Here is a 17,017-nt window from a genome sequence, read left to right on the forward strand (position 1 = left end):
AATAGGTGTTTCCCCAGACCTCACGGGCTCAGGGAGAATCTCTGATGCACTCTCGATGCTGGTTGCTTCTTCGTGATAGTTGGTTATTGCATTGGTGAGGGGTTCTGCATCTTCTGTATCGTGTGGCACTGGGTGTGGAATCCTCTTGGTGTGCGACGCGTGTATCCAATGCTTCCGACCTGCTACCCGCACCGCAGTCTGTGTGACCAGCAAAACTTGGAAGGGGCCCCGCCAGCGAGGTGCGAGTCAACAAGATCGCTCAAACGATTTCGTGAGGATCCACTCTCCCGGTCATATGCTGTGACCGGGACCCTCGTACCGTACAGGTAAAGCCTCTCGCACCTGGTGATAAATCGAATACTGATTTTTAGTTAACTGGCCACAATAGTCAGAGAGACATACATTTTCGACGTCTCGTAAAGAACGAGACTTCGGAACATTCCAAATATTAGCTGGCCTACCCATAACCACCTCAAAGGGAGAGAGCCCAGTCTTAGTTTGAGGAGCTGTTCTCATAGATGATAATACGATCGGTAAGGCGTCCGGCCATTTTAGTTTGGTGCCGGCACACGTCTTAGCGAGCTTGTTCTTGATGATGCCGTTGTGTCTTTCTACTAGTCCAGCACTCTGAGTGTGTCTAGCCGAATGGAACCGCTTATCGATCAGTAATCCCGTGCATATCTGCAGAATTACAGCAGCGATGAAATGTGGACCATTATCCGACCAGATGACTCTCGGCAAACCAAATCTTGGAAAATATTCTTTTAACATAGTCTTTGACATGGTCATAGCTGTGGCATTTTTGACAGGATAGGCTTCAACCCATTTGCTAAAAGCACAGATGACGACTAACACATACTTGAAATTGTTGCAACACTCCATCTCAAAATCAAAATGAATAACCTCGAAGGGGACAGAAGGTGGACCAAAACTACCCCTAGGAGTTGATGTGCCCTTTCCCACATTATACTGTAAACAAATCATGCACCCTTGAACGAAGCGTTCAGCTACTTTCGGGATTTTGTCATTTACCCACACATTTTGCAACATTTTAGTGATTTTAAGAGCACATATATGAGTGGGACCATGAGCCATAACAACCATCATCTTAATATATGCGCCAGGCAGTAACCACTTCCCTTCAACTTTGTCCACCCAACACCCATCATCATCCAGTTTCCCCAAACCCTCAGCCCACTTCTTAGATTCTTCTAATGTGGCATCAGCTTGGATATCCCTTACGGAATCAATACCCTCATTCAAAGTACAGGCATTTGTGGCTTCCCTTAAAGTATACATTTCTGAAGAGAGATCAGTGGCATTCTGTTTGGCTATCTGGTCAGCAAAAGCGTTCCCTTTTCCTACCTGATCTACAATCTTCCGATGCGCTGCGCATTTTATGATAGCTAGCTGAGTAGGGAGTGCAAGCATGAGAGTAACCGTACTATCAAGGAGCCATGTTGGATTTTTGTACCATGTGAAGTCAAGAAACCTCTTTCTGCCCAAAGTCTACCGAAGTTGTGAACCACCCCAAAGGCGTACTGACTGTCAGTATATATGTTTACTGTAAGCCCTTCGGAAAGTTCACAAGCTCGGATCAATGCTATAATCTCTGCGGCCTGCGCGGAGTTATGCGTGATTCTCTTGGTTTCCATGACCGTGCTCAATGTAGTGATTGCATAAGCAGCCGTAGATGTTTGAAGCAGGAGCCATCGCAAAACAGCTCCCCTTGTGGATTGTTCAAAGGAGTATCTTTCAGATCGATTCTACCCTTTTTCTCTTGTTCAGTATTGTAAAGACAGTCATGTGACTCTTCGTCACTGCAAGCAGTACCTTGCGGGAAAGTTCAGCCGGATTAAGAACACAACACCTCCTAATTTGTATGTGCGGTGCAAACAAGATCAATTCATATCTCATTAATTGTGCGGAGGTGAGGTGTTGCGTTTGTGTTCTGTTTAATAGAACATCTACAGAGTGAGGTACCATCAGGGTTAGAGCATGGCCTAGGACCATTCCCTCGCTCTGTTTAATGGACGCAGTAGCAGCAGCGACAGCTCGCAAACATCTTGGCAAAGCGCATGCTACAGGATCAAGGACGGAAGAAAAGTAGCCGCACGGCCTATTCTTCCCTCCATGTTCCTGCGTTAATAGAGCCAAAGCACATTCATCACATTCATGCACATACAACACAAAGGCTTTTTCATAGTTTGGTGTGCCCATAACTGGTGCCGAGCACAATGCAGTCTTGAGCAGATCAAATGCTTGCTGGTGTTCCAAGTTCCATGGCAATGGCGAAGAAATGCCCTTCTTCGTCATAGCCAACATTGGTTTAATCACTAGTGAGAAATTCGGGATCCACTGCCTATAGTAAGAAGCCATACCTATCAAGGCTTTAACTTCCTTCTGCGTATTTGGGACAGACATGCTAGAAATGAGTTTTATCCGTTCAGGCGTCAACCTTCTTCCCTCCTTTGACAGGAGATAGCCTAAATAGGCGACCTCCTGACAACAGTATTGAAATTTCTAAGCAAAGATTTATGTCCATGTTTAGCCAAATGAATAAGCAACAACACAGTGCTCTCCTTACAAGCGTTCTCTGAGTCAGCAGCTAAAAGCAAGTCATCAACATATTGAAGCAGTGTACAAGTAGAGGGCAACTCAAGGGTATCGAGCTGCTCTTTCAAAGCCCTACTATAGATACTAGGACTTTCCGTGTAACTTTGCGGTGCACGGGTAAAGGTAAACGAACGTCCCACTAGGGTGAACACAAACAGGTATCTACTGTCTTTGTGTATAGAAATACTAAAGAAAGCGTTCTTTAGATCCACGACACTAAAATGAGTAGCTGAAGCCGGGATCATGGTTAATATTGTCGTCACATCAGGCACAATTGGAAATTGTGGAGCAACGATCTTACTGATGGCACGTAAATCAATTATGAAACGAAAAGGAATTGCATTATCGCCTTTTTTGTACACGGGTAAAATCGGACTATTGCACAAACTACCTGCAATTTCCTCAATAAACCTGCAATGCACAAAATCGGAGACGATGCATTTCAAAGCTTGCTCACCATCGACCGAGATCTAATACTGGGGAATACGTGGCAGCTTTACTACATGTTTCAAGATAATCTTAACAGGTTCAATTTGCAAGACACCGACGTCATTATCATCAATAGCCCACAAACACTCCGGAACATGACTAAATTCCGGCGGCAAAGGTCTGGTCAAGAATTGAGGGACAGAAAGTTGCTGTGGTGAAATCATCAAATGCACTCCATCAGAAGAACAAGGAATTACTGCATTTAATTCCTTCAACAGATTCAACCCCAACACATTCTCTCCACAATTCGTGGTCAAAAGGAATGGACAGTGGTCCGTAAATGGACGCAAAGAAATAGGTACCGGTGAAGAAACCAGACAGACAACTGGTGTGCCAGAAAACCCTACTGAAACATTGGTTTGCCCTGACAGTGGAATGTTTGGAACCCGAGAATGGTCAATGGAACACTTCTGTGCCCCTGTATCTATCAATAATAGTTGTTTCCTATTTCCCACTAACATCTCAACGTAGGGACCTTTCTGATTAACGGGAATAGGCGTTGGTTCCAAACCCTGTTTCGGGCAATCCTAACGAGACAGAATGTTGTCAAAAGGAAGTTCTTCAGAGAGGTAAGCAGCAGAAGCATGGTAAAAAATGTTTCTATTATCCACACTCGATGCCTGATTGTCCTGCAAAAAAGGTTGCTGTGAATCTTGTGAAAACTGACCTCTACCAGGATCCTCTACACCTGGGCGACCTCTGGATCGTCTACCCATATTTCCAAATGTGTTATTTGACCTCTGCTGGAGGATCGGGCATTGTGCACGCCAATGACCCTCTTGTCTGCAATAAGCACACTGGTTAATGTTTACAGGACCCAATGGCGCATTTCCTTGTGGAACGTACTGATCTCTAAATTGCGAATTACCCCCTCTAGGGCCTCTAACAATTTGCTGCAATAGTACTTTTGTCTTTAAATTGCCTTTTCTCTTTTCAACTATTTCCTTTTCGTTATTGACACGATTCTCGTAGTATTGAGCCATGTGCAATACTTCTGACTGAGATTTCGCTTGCCAAGCGCTCTTGGAGAACATCATTTGCGACTGGATGTCAGGCAGCAATCCATGCACAAATTTGTCCACGAATAATCTTTTCCCAGACTCTGTGCCTAAGTCTTGTCTACTGTAATCTGAAAATACCTGTTCGAACAGATTAAAGAACTTGGTAGCACCCTCAGACTTCCCTTGGACACAGGCAGTAAGCTTGTCCCAAATAATTCTCTTTTCAGGAATTATAGTTTTCAATTTTGTAACTATTCTATCAGGCAAAGTTAGTATTACATGAGGCGGTCTTTCGCCAGCTGGCCTTTCTCCATCGAGTCTAACGATGGTAGTCCATGTATCTCCTAGCCCTGGTACATCATCTACAGTTCTAATCTGTTTCCACAAGTCAACAGGCAGGAGTACGGGAAATAACAAATCGATATCACTTAAGGTGAATACCGATGATCGTAAAACAGACTATTTCTTTGTAGAACCCTGTCGGATTCTTCCTAAAGTCGGGAATAGATTGTTTAATGAGGTTTACTTCCTGTCTCGAGAACGGGACGTGAACCAACTGCGACACATAATGTGCAGGAATATCTCGAGCAACTACGCCTGTTGCAGGATTAGCGGGAATCTCTATTTTTGGGACCAATGTCGGAGGGACCTCTCTCATAGGCAACTGAGAAATAGGCAACTCCGAACGCTTACTAAGCAACAGAGGCAAATCGAGCACTAAAGCAGCTGAAGAAGTGTCAAACGAAAAAGCCCTTTTATAAATACTCAAGAACTCTGCGGGACAACACATCTTTCTTTTTGCGCACTCATCCTGTAGGTACTCTACCATTACCTTATCACTTTCATCTGCATTTCTGGCATATACTGACTACACGTGTCATATACTTCAACGGGAGCTACCAATGTATCTGAGATCCATCTAATCGCATCTTTCGTACAAATTCATGTTTCCTCGGGTTATCGATTTCTGACAAGGAAGGAACCGTTTCTGTACGAACATAACGTCCAAACTATCACCATCTACATCTTCATTCTTTAATCTTACCAGCTCCCTTCTATACTTAAGAATCCTCTCAACATGCTCTTGTACCTCTCCACTGTATCTCTGGAAAACGCTAAAGTATTCAGATCCCTTAACCCCTGTGGGAGATCTATATCACATAGTCTGTTCCACATTACACATAAATGAATTCCTAATCCCTCAATAAAAACGTTTTTCTCATGAAGATTGTCTAAATTATAAAGTGTGGCAAGAATATCAGCTTGGTCACACTTCTCCATGCAATGCTTAGCTCACGCAGTTAATTCACGCTTTTTCTCTGAAGATACAGTATTCCGAGTTATAACCCTCGATCCCGCTCGCTGATCTACTACAAGCGGTGAAGAACCACTTGGAAGAGGGAGAGTAGACAAGTTTCGAACATCAGGGAACAGAGGTGCTATTACTGGTACAGCAGGCAAAAGTGGAGGGACGGGTGGAGGAGCAGCGACAAGAGGAGGAACAACGACTGGAGGAAGAGGAACAGCAGAAGGAACAAAAGGAGGAGCAGGAGGGACTATGGGAGGAGGAATAACAGCAGGAAGAGGAACATACGAAGGTGGCGCAGTGGCACCAGGCCTTTGTTCGTTTAATAGTTTATCGATAAGTTCATCAGAAACATGAAAGTCTTTAGAAGGATACATTTTCTGAATCCCAAGTGAAAAAGCCCTATCCATATTCCTAACTGACTGTTTATTTTGGTCATACAACAATGCTTTTTCGGTGTTCGTCATATGACGGCACGCATGCTTTTCTCTACTCTTGAGCCGCTGCAAAGATTCTTTCTTCCAATTCTGTAATACATCAAATGCTGCAGGTCTAGCCTTTTTCTTCAATAATATAGATTCTAAGTATTCAATACGAGGGATTTCAAAACTACCACCGATTGGCCACTGAAGTTCGGAACCATGTCTAGTTTGTCTGTGCCAAACATCTTTAAATATTATACTACCAATGCTATGCTTACAGTACATAGTACACGCCGGCGACCCCTCCATTGGTGCTGGTTGGCCAAATTCCAAAGATTGTCTGTCCTTGCGGAATAATGCCCTGAAGCAGGCAGACAATTTCCCAGGCATATCAGAATACTGGTGTTACCTGGTCAATAATTGAATTCGCGAGTGCAATGCGCCAAAACAAATTATCAGGATACTTAAGAATCGGGTCACGACTCACCTGATCAAATCCTAAGGAGGTCCGATCGGATTACAAAGTTTTCTAACAAAGATTTCCTCGTGGTTGGTGATTTCGGCAAATCTGCCCGCCTCGATATATGGACCCTCGTCAAGATGCCGACTCGGACCGCGGGCTCACCGTCCAGGGATCGGGTCGTGCAGCGCTGCTGAGGTGTCGCTTCTCATCCAAGAAAGGGGCCCCCTTTACACCGTCAGATCCCGGTCCGATAGCCGTGTCAACCTTCAATGAGCTGGCATCAATCTTGAGGATCCCTATTCAGGCGCCATCTGTGAAAATGTAAAACCATTTGGCATGGTTTTACAACCACATCTTGGCGACCGTGCAGGCCTCTGGATACATAAGGCGGGGAAAGATCCCTAGCAATTGGGGTCATACTGTCCGATCTCCCTCTTGAATGTGGATATGAAAGTCTTTACGCAAGTCCTGGCCACCAGACTGGATGTGCCCATGCCTGCGTAAATACATTCAGACCAAGTGGGATTCATCACAGGGAGGCAGGGAGCAGACACTTTGAGGAAAACTCTCCACCTTATGGACTATGCAACGGGAAGGGGGGCAATCCCGTACTCTTATCAATCGATGCAAAGAAGGCCTTCGACCGGGACGATTGGGGTTTCCTGGCAATGGTTCTCCACAAGTTTGGGTTGGGACTCAGATCCTGAATGGGGTAAACGCCCTTTACACATGACCTGTAGCATGTGTTGTGGCAAATGGGAGATTCTCAAGATGGTTTTGGCTCAAGAGGGGGGTGAGGCCGGGGTGCCCGCTCTCTCCGCTACTATTTGCCCTATCTTTGGAGCCCCTGGCTCAGCAGTTGACAGCTGATGTCAAGGTAGAAGGCATTAGGGTGGGGGAACGTGAGTACAAGTTGGGGCTGTACGCGGACGATGTCTCCCTACATCTCTGGAATCCGAGGGAGTCTGTTTCTGCTGCTGTGGAAGTGATGGAGCGGTACAGGGTATTCTCTGGGTTCAGGGTCAACAGGGCGAAGGCCACCTTGTTTCCCTTTGGTCAGGAGAGGGAGTGGCACACGGAGGAGCTGAGCGGATTGGGTATGGAGGTCAGGGAGGATTTATTGCGCTATCTGAGGGTGTACATCACTAGTGAGGTGGTTGGGCTGTTTGAAGCCAATTAACCCCCACGGCTGGGGAGCTTTTTTAATGACATGGAGAGATGGTACAGCCTCATGATCTTTTGGGTGGGTCGGTTGAACACTGTGAAGATGAACCTCATGGCCCGATTGTTATATTTGTTCCAGATGTTACCCATTGCGGTACCGGAATCAGTGTTTAGGGAGATCAAGGGGCAGGTAGTGAAGTTCCTATGGCAGGGTAATACGTACAATAACCAAGGAGAAAGGGGGGTGGGTTTGCCAGACCGACTCCTAAACTACAAGGCAGCCCAGCTTCGGATCCTTGTGCCCCACCTTAGGGAGCGGAAGAACCTCAGTGGGTGGGCTTAGACAACCACCACCTGAGACCAGACACAGTGGGGAAGTGGCACTGGGTTCCGGGGAATCAGATTCCACGTAGGATTAGGAATCATCCCATTCTTGGAGCTGCGGCGTAAGGGAACAGGGATGACAGGATTGACAACCTGGCCGTAACCTCTGAGCCACTTATGGGCATGGGACCGAATTCTGAACTTAGATACGATTCCAGAAAGGGTTCAAGGTGGAGTTGGAGAGGGTGGGCCAGCTATGGGTGAAAAGGAGGTTTTTATCTCCATCGTGAAACTGGTGCAAGCCCTGGCAATAGGGAAATTATCATTTTTTTCATTTTTACTTACGGGTACTTACGGATGGGCACTGGAAGGAGTGGAAGGAGCAGGACCAACGGGAGCTCACCCCAATGTAGAAAGTTCTGGACACGTGTGCGGAAATTAAGAGATTGATTTCCCTTCTGTCTTCTCTCTGGCCTGTCACTCTCTGGCCGGCCTCTCTTGGCCCTCATCCTGCTCCCACCTGAGAGGCTAAAAACCACTGGGTCATCTTCGACTCCACACTCTCCCTTCTCTCCTCACATCTCTGACATCTCTAGGAAGTCTCACTACCAGCTGCACCTCCTTAGAGGTATTTTTCCTTTCCTCTCCTTCCCCCAGAAGCTCACTCTCTCCAGAGCTCTTGTTCTATCTAGGATGGACTACTGCAACAGCCTCCTTCTAAATCTGCCTGCTTCTACTCTCCGCAACTCATCCAGAACAGGACTGCGAGACTTGTCCTTGGCCTCAATCCCAGGGATCGTATTTCTCCAGGACTGAAATCTCTGCACTTTCTCCCAGTGGCTGCGAGGATCAAGTTCAAAACCCTATGCATTGCTCACAAGTCCTTCGGGGCCTGGGGCCTCAAGAAGTTCAACTCTCTCTTCCTAAATATCTTCCTACTCAAGCTCTTCGCTCATCCGACTCCAACTCACTCAGGGTCAGTCGCTTCTCCAAGCAACGAGTTGGTGGTAGATCTCTTTCCTCGGCTGGGGCCTTCCTCTGGACAGCCTCCCTGCCTCCCTGAAACTTGAGGAGAACCATCTCCGGTTCCAGAAGCACCTCAAAACCTACCTCTTTGCTTCTTCTTTCTCTCCTCCTCTCCCATGCTGAATTTCTGGCTGAAACTGTACGGGTTACCTGGCCACCCTCTGATCTTGGGCCCAGATCCCCTCACCCGCCAGTTACACACCTGCACTGCCTACCTGGCAACTCCCACACTTGGGGACTGTTTTCTGTATCCCTACAGTCCCCCACCAGCACTTGACACCTCCTGATGTCTGCACTTATCCTTGCACTTGCCACCAGCTGGTCCTACTTCTCTTATTGTTATTTATTCTATTACCTCATGTACTGCACTGCCCCCTTTCCACCTCCCACTCCGCAGTTTTCCTCTTCCCCCTTCCCCTGCACTTGCACGATCTGAATGACACTCGGCCTAGTAGGATCGCTGTCTCTGTCTTCCCTCTGTTCCCCCTCCCTTGCCGGGTCGCGCCTTGAAACACTTGTGTATAGGCGTGTTATAAATGCCATATCATATCATATATATCATGCATCGCTGGTGGAGGCACGTAGCAACAATACAGACAGGCTCTGGAATAGATGGGAAAGGGGTATGGGGGTGGAATGATTCACATGTGTGGGGGAATAAGTGTGCTAGAGCGTTTAAAACATCTATTGCCTAGCAATTTAAGCTCGATGGGATAACATTGTTGCATAGGTGGCAGTATGACCCAGCGCGTCTCTCCGTAATGTTCTCCGGGCGGAGCCCACTCTGCTGGCATGAATGTGATAAGACAGCTACGTATTGGCATATGTGGTGGGACTGTGAGTGGGTGCAAACATTCTGGACGGAAGTGCTGAGTTGGATTAAGGAGATTGACGGTGTCACCCAGGAGCAAACTGATGTTGGTGCTTTTTGGACCGCAGTCGGTTGAGGGGGAATGCAAGGTGTTGTCGCACCTGGCCCTTTTCTCCTGCTGGCAGCCAGGGCTTGCGGGCTACTGGTTGGAAGAGGTTGCGACTGCCAGGGAACATGGGCCAAGAAGATCCATCTGATGGAGAGAATTACAGCTGCCCTCCATGGAAGCAGTATGGGGTTAGAATGTGAATGGAGCGGTTTCTGTACCATATATGTTTTGCGGTGAGACTTCTAGCAGGTATGGAGGTGAGGTGTCTGTATGGGTGACAGGTGCTTGGAGGGGAGATTTGCCCCTCCCTCAATCAGGGAACCTTGGTAGGATAGTTTATCTGACTGGCACGCCCGAGATCATCAGACTTTTAAATTTGTGCATGTTGCTTGGAGGCAAGAGGTGGCGGGCGGCAGGGTTGGGATGAGCCGCACTGACTGGAAGTTTGAAGCTTTTCATACGAGGGAGGTTGGGAATGGAGTGAGGGTTGAGGGGAAGAGGGATGTTCAAATACTGTATGCAATTACATAGCGGGCCGTGTTTGGCCTTCCCCCATTGTTTTTGTTATGAAAAACTGTTCTAATAAAAACCTGAATTGGAAAAAATAAAAATATAAAATACTTTTTTGCTCCACACCAATGAAACATGCTCTACTTGAAAGAATTCAATATGTATACAAAATATTTCTAGAATGATGCATTCAATCATATGGTGTTTTTCTTCAGATTTCCTATGCTCCATCATCACCTTGGAATTCTCTGAAGACCTCTGTTTTATTTGATAAATGTATACAACTATCCTTCAACATATTCATTCAATACGGATCTTTACATGTGAACAGCCTAGACAGAGATAGGCATTACTTCTATGGTCTATGAGACATGTCCTTCTGTACCACATAATTGTTGTATAAATGTGCCTTGAAACTGCATCAGCAACTGTAACTGTCTGTTGAGATTTACCTGGTTTTTGTTGGCATTTTCATTGAAAACACACTGCCTCATTATGTAGGAGACCACTGCATTCCCACCTAGAGCCGCAACATGGGCACGCACCATGGCAAACACCTCACAAATGAATGCATGTAGGAAGCCGCTGACTCCACCCTCCTAGAAGATTAAAATACACACAAGAGGTTTACAGTAGAAATGCTAGTTCTCGTCTTTTTTTTTTTACATAATCCATTACCTTGTTCATTGAAGATGGGTATGCATACACACATACAAAACCTTCATTCTATTAATACTGATATGAAAACGATAATATTAAAGCATTACCTCTAGTCACAATGTTGCTACTGTTTAATTCCGATTGCTTTTCAAACAAAATGGTTGGAAATTGCAGCACACCAGAAACTGTTTTTGGCACAGATCATACTTGTATGGTAGATACATATTAATAGAAATATCAATGTTACAGAATGTTTGTAGTCAAGTCAAGGGAAGAAATCCATGTGCTCAACAAGCACTTAGGCAATAAGAACAGGGCAGAAAGGCTGCAAACCCCCTCACACCCCTCATGTTTAAAGCCAGAGCAAAGAAAGGGTGCTTGGGCAGCCTTTGCAGCACTGTTGTACACCAGGTCATTCCCCCCACCATGATCTAACTGCCATTAGCACAGAACATGACAAATACAGGGATTTTGATCCTGAAATACAGATTTTTTTTATCACATTTTTTTTTATTGATTTCCAAGTTAAGACAACATTACATTAATCTCTCTGCATTACAGGAAAGGGACATGGGGAGGGGAGGATGGGAAGGAAGGGGGAGGGAAGGGAGGAAGCAAGGGTCAAAAACATATCATAACAACAACTTCCGGGAAAGATAATGGGATGGAGCGAGAGAAACAATCAACTCAATAAAACCAAATAACATTTATAAAACCAGCTTCGGGGACCGCAGTCCGACAGAACGTCAAATTTAACATTTGTCCTCATGGCATAGATTGTTCGTAGCAGATTCGATGCGCCCACTTGTGCTGGGCGTCACCCAGTCTCCGCGGTTGCGGGGTCGCCGTTGACATTCAGGTAGCCTCCTCCCACCTTCCCCATATTTTCTCCGCTTTTTGCAGGCAGCCTCTCGTTTTCTACACCCGATGCTCAATTACTGCACATATGTCCACGTTCGTGACCCACTGGTCGTAACTAGGTGTACGTTCCGAGCCCCACAGTTGTGCAATGTTTTGCCTGAGAACCGCCATCGCAGTTGACCAGAGCAGTTTCTCATAACGGGATAAGTCCGTTTCACTGGAGATCCCCAGGAGAAGGTGCTTAGGGCATCTCGGTATCGGTTTACCCATAACGCTAGATAGTTTGTAACAGCATTTCTGCCAGAGTTGCTGGATATTACTACATTCCCACAGGATAGGAAAAAAGGTACCTTCCTCTCGCTTACAGCGTAGGCATCTTGCGTCTGAGGTCTTACCCCAGCGATAGAGGGCCACCCTCGGGTAATAGGTGCGGTGTAGGATCTTCAATTGGACGAGTCGGAGCCTTGCGGAGATTGTTGTTTCTCGCGGGTACATCATGGCCTCTACCCAGTCCTCTGGTTGAAGTGGTCCCACATCTCATTCCCACTTTGTTTTCAGGCTGGTTAGTTCCGGTGTCGCAAAGGATGTTATCACATTGTACATGGTAGAGGTGATCTTCCGCTCCACCCGATCCAGGACTATGTTCCGCTCCAGCGGGGAGCTTTCCGGCAGGTCTTGTGTAATCTGTTGGTGGGCCGTCCACACACGATTCAGCTGCATGTAATGGTACCTCTCCGTATCTGGAAGCGAGAATTTCAATTGCATCGTTTCGAATGTTGCCAGGTTGTCCTCGTGTATCACATCTCCAATACTGGAGATTTCTCGCTCAGTCCACTCGTGCCATCTGGGTAGCTTTTGTATTTCGGGAAGGCTGCAGTTGTCCCACAGGGGTTGGGCCAATGTTAGTTTTCCGCCCCATCCTAAGAATTTATGCGCTTCCTTCCATATTCTCAATATATGCGATGCCATGTCAGGTTTCTGAGGGCGACCCAGGCTTCCATATAGGAATTCTAGTGACTTGGCCGTGGTGTTGCAATTGAAACCCTTGATGTGTGGGAGGCTCTTGTCTCCATGGAGCATATCGTTTACCACCGCCATCTGGCTGGCCCAGTAATATGATTGCAGTCTAGGCAGCCCGATCCCCCCTTCCCAGATGGACCTCTGGAGAGTGGCAAGAGCAATTCGTGGGTGACCTCCTCCCCATAGCAGCTTCCGGAGGTACACTCGAGTTTGTGGAATTCTCGATGGTGGATGTATAATGGAGCGTTTTGCAGGATGTATAAGAATTTTGGGAGGGCGATCATTTTGAACAGGGCTGCTCTGCCCATCAGAGTCAATGGCAAGGAGATCCAGTGGCGAGTGTCTTCTGCGAATCTTGCCACCAGGGGGGAGAGGTTTAGGGTTGTGTATTCAGTAAGAAGCTTCGTGATGCGTATCCCCAGGTATTTGAACTGTTCTCTTTCAATCTGGTAGGGGCCAGCCGCCAGGTCCGCCACCGAGGCGTCTCCTATAGGGAAGAGGATGGATTTGGACCAGTTCACACGTAATCCACTGAATACCTCGTATTGTCCTAGCAGGTGCACAACTCTGGGGCAGGAAGTGCTTGGGTCCTTCAGGTAGATGAGCAGGTCGTCCGCATAGAGGGATATTCTGTCTTCCCAGGTCTCGGACGAACGGAAACCCTCCCAGGCTGTAGTGTTTCGCAGCAGGATCGCCAGTGGTTCGATAGCGATAGCGAAGAACATGGCCGATAGCGGGCACCCCTGCCTCGTGCCCCTCCCCAGACTAAAGAGATCTGATCGCCATCCGTTGACCTTGGTCCTAGCAACCGGGCATATTTATGAATGTCCGACAAATGAAGGTGCTAATGAATTTTATTAATAATTATCATTTTAAAGTACCCGATGTATTTAGTTCCCACTCACCTAACTTAAATGTGTGTAGTCATGTTTGCCGTGTGTATTACAATATTTAATACAAACTCAAAAAAGGACTAAATATAACCTTTTGGGCTCCCTACAATTGAACTGTCACTGCCTCTTTGTTGTAATATAATTTGAAATGTCAGACCTCAGCTGGACCACAATGGATAGAAACGTCAAAATGAATGATTCCATTAAAAGTATTTGAGGAATTTACCTGCAGCACCTGGTATTTTGTGAATAGTGAATGTGGGGGTCACAACAATGTATGAAACAGTCAAAAGAAATGCTCCATCTACGCTTTGTCAATAAGATAATTGGGACACAAAGAAAATGTCAAACAGGACTTCAGTATCCACACATAGTTTATTTTCATCAAATAAAGGAAGTATAAAGTGCTTCCCAAGTGCGATTAAATTACCAGTACAAAATGTCAGTTTTTCCTTTCTCCTCTGGGCGGTGAACCACCTATCCTGTAGGTGTTCCAGAATCTTGTGCTCCAAGACTGTCAAAACAAAAAAGTTCAGGTTGGGTCTCATAGAAGAGTTTCAACTTCTTACTTGTCACACATGTGCTCCACCAGCAATCAGATTCTTCTGAGATTCCAGATCTGATCTCCTCTCTCTTCTAGTGACCTGATCTCTGGGTCCCTCACAGCCTCTCTCAACATGTAATTAGCTCTCTCACCCCCTGACTGACAGCCTAGACTCTTACCTCCACTTGCATCTAAGTCTGCCCAGGATCGACCTGGTATACTGGAACCATCCTAGGCTGATTAACTGATCTCACTCTTTCAGCTTTGCCCTCCTCTAGGCCCAGTCGTACCTCCTTCTCCCTCTCTTGAACCTTTCCCTCCAACCACCAGTCCACCAAAACCACCTTCCTCTCCTGATGTTCACTCTACAACCCGCCAGTAAAACCACCTTCTACTGATGCTAATCCTTCAATCTCAAACTCACTGGGCCTCATTACAATTGGCGGTCCGGTAACTACGGTACCGTTAAGCTTGCCGGTACCGTAGTTACCAAACCGGCAAACTACGAGTTCTGTTCGCGGGTGCCTTTTCACCACCCGCCAGGTCGGACTTGGCGGGTGGTCCGGCACCCATGAGCAGAGCATGTCGGATGCACTGGCACCATTCTGAATGGAGCCGGTGCATCTGGCCTCCCCATTCCCATTGAGCCCTATAGGGCTCAATGGGAATGGGGAGTAAATGTTTCCGGACCCTGGCAATGGGGAAATACAGGGTCCGCCAGGGTTGTAAAGGCCTTGTATTTCCCCATTGCTAGGTGCCGGAAAAATTTGCAAGTTTGGCGGCAGCCTGCCGGTTTTACCAGCAAGGCTACCGCCAAACTTTGTTTGTTTGTTTGTTTATTTATTTATTTATAATGCGCACCAGACCCAAAGGTATTAGGGCGCAGAAGAGGAAAAAGAGGATTGTTCAGCTTAGGTTACATTGCTGTGCGTTACAGTACAAAATAATAATAAACAGTGTTAGCCTCTATCGTACAAATGAGCAAAGGAAAGGATAGCGATGGGCATCAAACAACAGTTATATACAAATTATACAATTATACAGATACAGATATATATGTACAGTTATACAGTGGTGTGGCAGTGTGGTGGACGGTCAAATGTCGTGCTCCTTAATACACTGGATGAGGTTGGATTTGAAGCGTAGGTAGGGCATGTCATCTCTTAAAGAGGGTGGGAGTGAGTTCCAGTTTTTGGCAGCTTGGACCGGAAAGCTACTGCCACCAGTCTTCATACGTCTGAATCTAGGCACTTGAAGTAGGTTAGTATTAGCTGTTCTAGACGGGCGGTTAGTGGATTGTCTCCAGAATCTGGCAGTAAGATACTGAGGGTCGGCCATGTGTAGGCATTTATGAGTTAGGTAAGCTGATTTGAGGAAGATGTTGTCTTTGGTGGAAAGCCAGTTGTTCGATCTTCCAAGGTCAGATATGTGAGCTTTCTTGGGGATGTTCAGGGCTGCTCTTAAAGCATTGTTTTGTAAGATCTGTATCTTGTTGGTAATGTATTTGTTGCAGCCTATGTATAGGGCGTTGCAATAGTCCAATTTAGATAATACCAAGGCTCTTTCTAGAGTAATGCAGCTATTAGGTGTAAGTAATGGCTTGGCTGCTCTAATTAACTTACACGTATAGGCGGTGGCCGAGGCCAAGTAGTTGACTTATTATTTGAATGAGAGAGTCGAGTCAAGGTAAAAGCCAAGAGTTTTCACTTCTTTAGCTCCTGGAATATTGTTATTGTCTATGGTGAAGTTAGAATATAGATGGCCTAAGATATTGATATTCGCTGTGTTGCCCAAAATGAGGAGTTCCGTTTTATCATCATTCAGGCATAGTCCATGAGAGGCCATCCAAGCCTGAATGATGAGATGAACAAGTTACTTTCTTACCTGGTAACGTTCTTTCGATGGGATGGTCCGACGACGTATTCCATATCTATGACAGGTAATCACCACAGCTGTGCTGCTTCGGAAACTTTTTTCGGCGTCTGCGTCCTGCGTCGATGACGTCGATGCGCCGTCGCCGAGGACCTCCTCCGATGTCCGACGTCATCCGATGTGATAAGTAGGACGCACGACGCCCATAGCCTCAGTTGTAGTTTTTTCCCCCAGAACATGTGACATTAGTCTACTGTCAGTCAGACACAAAGCCTTGCGGAACGTAAGCTGCAATCGCATAAGAAATTCTGCAGCGGGGAAGGTAGGGAGGGAGCGAAATGGAATACGTCGTCGGACCATCCCATCGAAAGAACATTACCAGGTAAGAAAGTAACTTGTTCTTCGAGGGGATTGGGTCCTCCGACGTATTCCATATCTATGACAGACTCCCAAAGCAGTACCAGAGCAAGGAGGAGGGAAAGAATTTAGAATTAAATTTTAGAATTGCCAATCAAATAGCAGAGCAAAGGACCGCCTTGCCAAAGGCCAGATCCTGTCCTCGGATGGAATCGAGGGAATAGTGACGTATAAATGTATGTACTGAAGCCCAGGTGGCTGCATCACAGATGTTGCGAATAGGAACACCCCTTTGCAGGGCAGTAGATGCAGCCATACCCCTGGTAGAATGGGCCCGCAAGCCAGCCGGCGGGTCCTTACCCGCCAAGCGGTAACACTCCGAGATGGCCAAAATAATCCAGCGAGACAGTCTGTTTCGTCACAGCTTGTCCCAAACGCTTTCCAGCGTAACCAATAAAGATCGTCCACTCTGACCCGGGAAATGCGTGAAACATAAAAGCTTAAAGCTCTCCTAGGATCAAGCCTATGGAGCCTCTCCTCTTCCTTACCAGGATGCGGAGGAGGATAGA

The 17,017-nt window shown here is 46.5% G+C and overlaps 1 protein-coding gene across 7 annotated transcripts in view; it reads right to left on the reverse strand.

Annotated features, from left to right (window-relative positions):
* C2CD5 (C2 calcium dependent domain containing 5) overlaps positions 1–17,017 on the reverse strand; it is a 2,654,621-nt gene that overhangs the window by 221,492 nt on the left and 2,416,112 nt on the right. For all 7 annotated transcript variants that reach the window (XM_069628452.1, XM_069628454.1, XM_069628457.1 and 4 more), the window contains one exon: positions 10,694–10,840. In XM_069628452.1, coding sequence (XP_069484553.1) covers positions 10,694–10,840 — 147 coding nt within the window. The remainder of the gene's footprint in view (positions 1–10,693; positions 10,841–17,017) is intronic.

The sequence above is a fragment of the Ambystoma mexicanum genome, chromosome 12, assembly GCF_040938575.1.
Source record: "Ambystoma mexicanum isolate Mex_15411 chromosome 12, UKY_AmexF1_1, whole genome shotgun sequence".
Lineage (NCBI taxonomy): Eukaryota > Metazoa > Chordata > Amphibia > Caudata > Ambystomatidae > Ambystoma > Ambystoma mexicanum.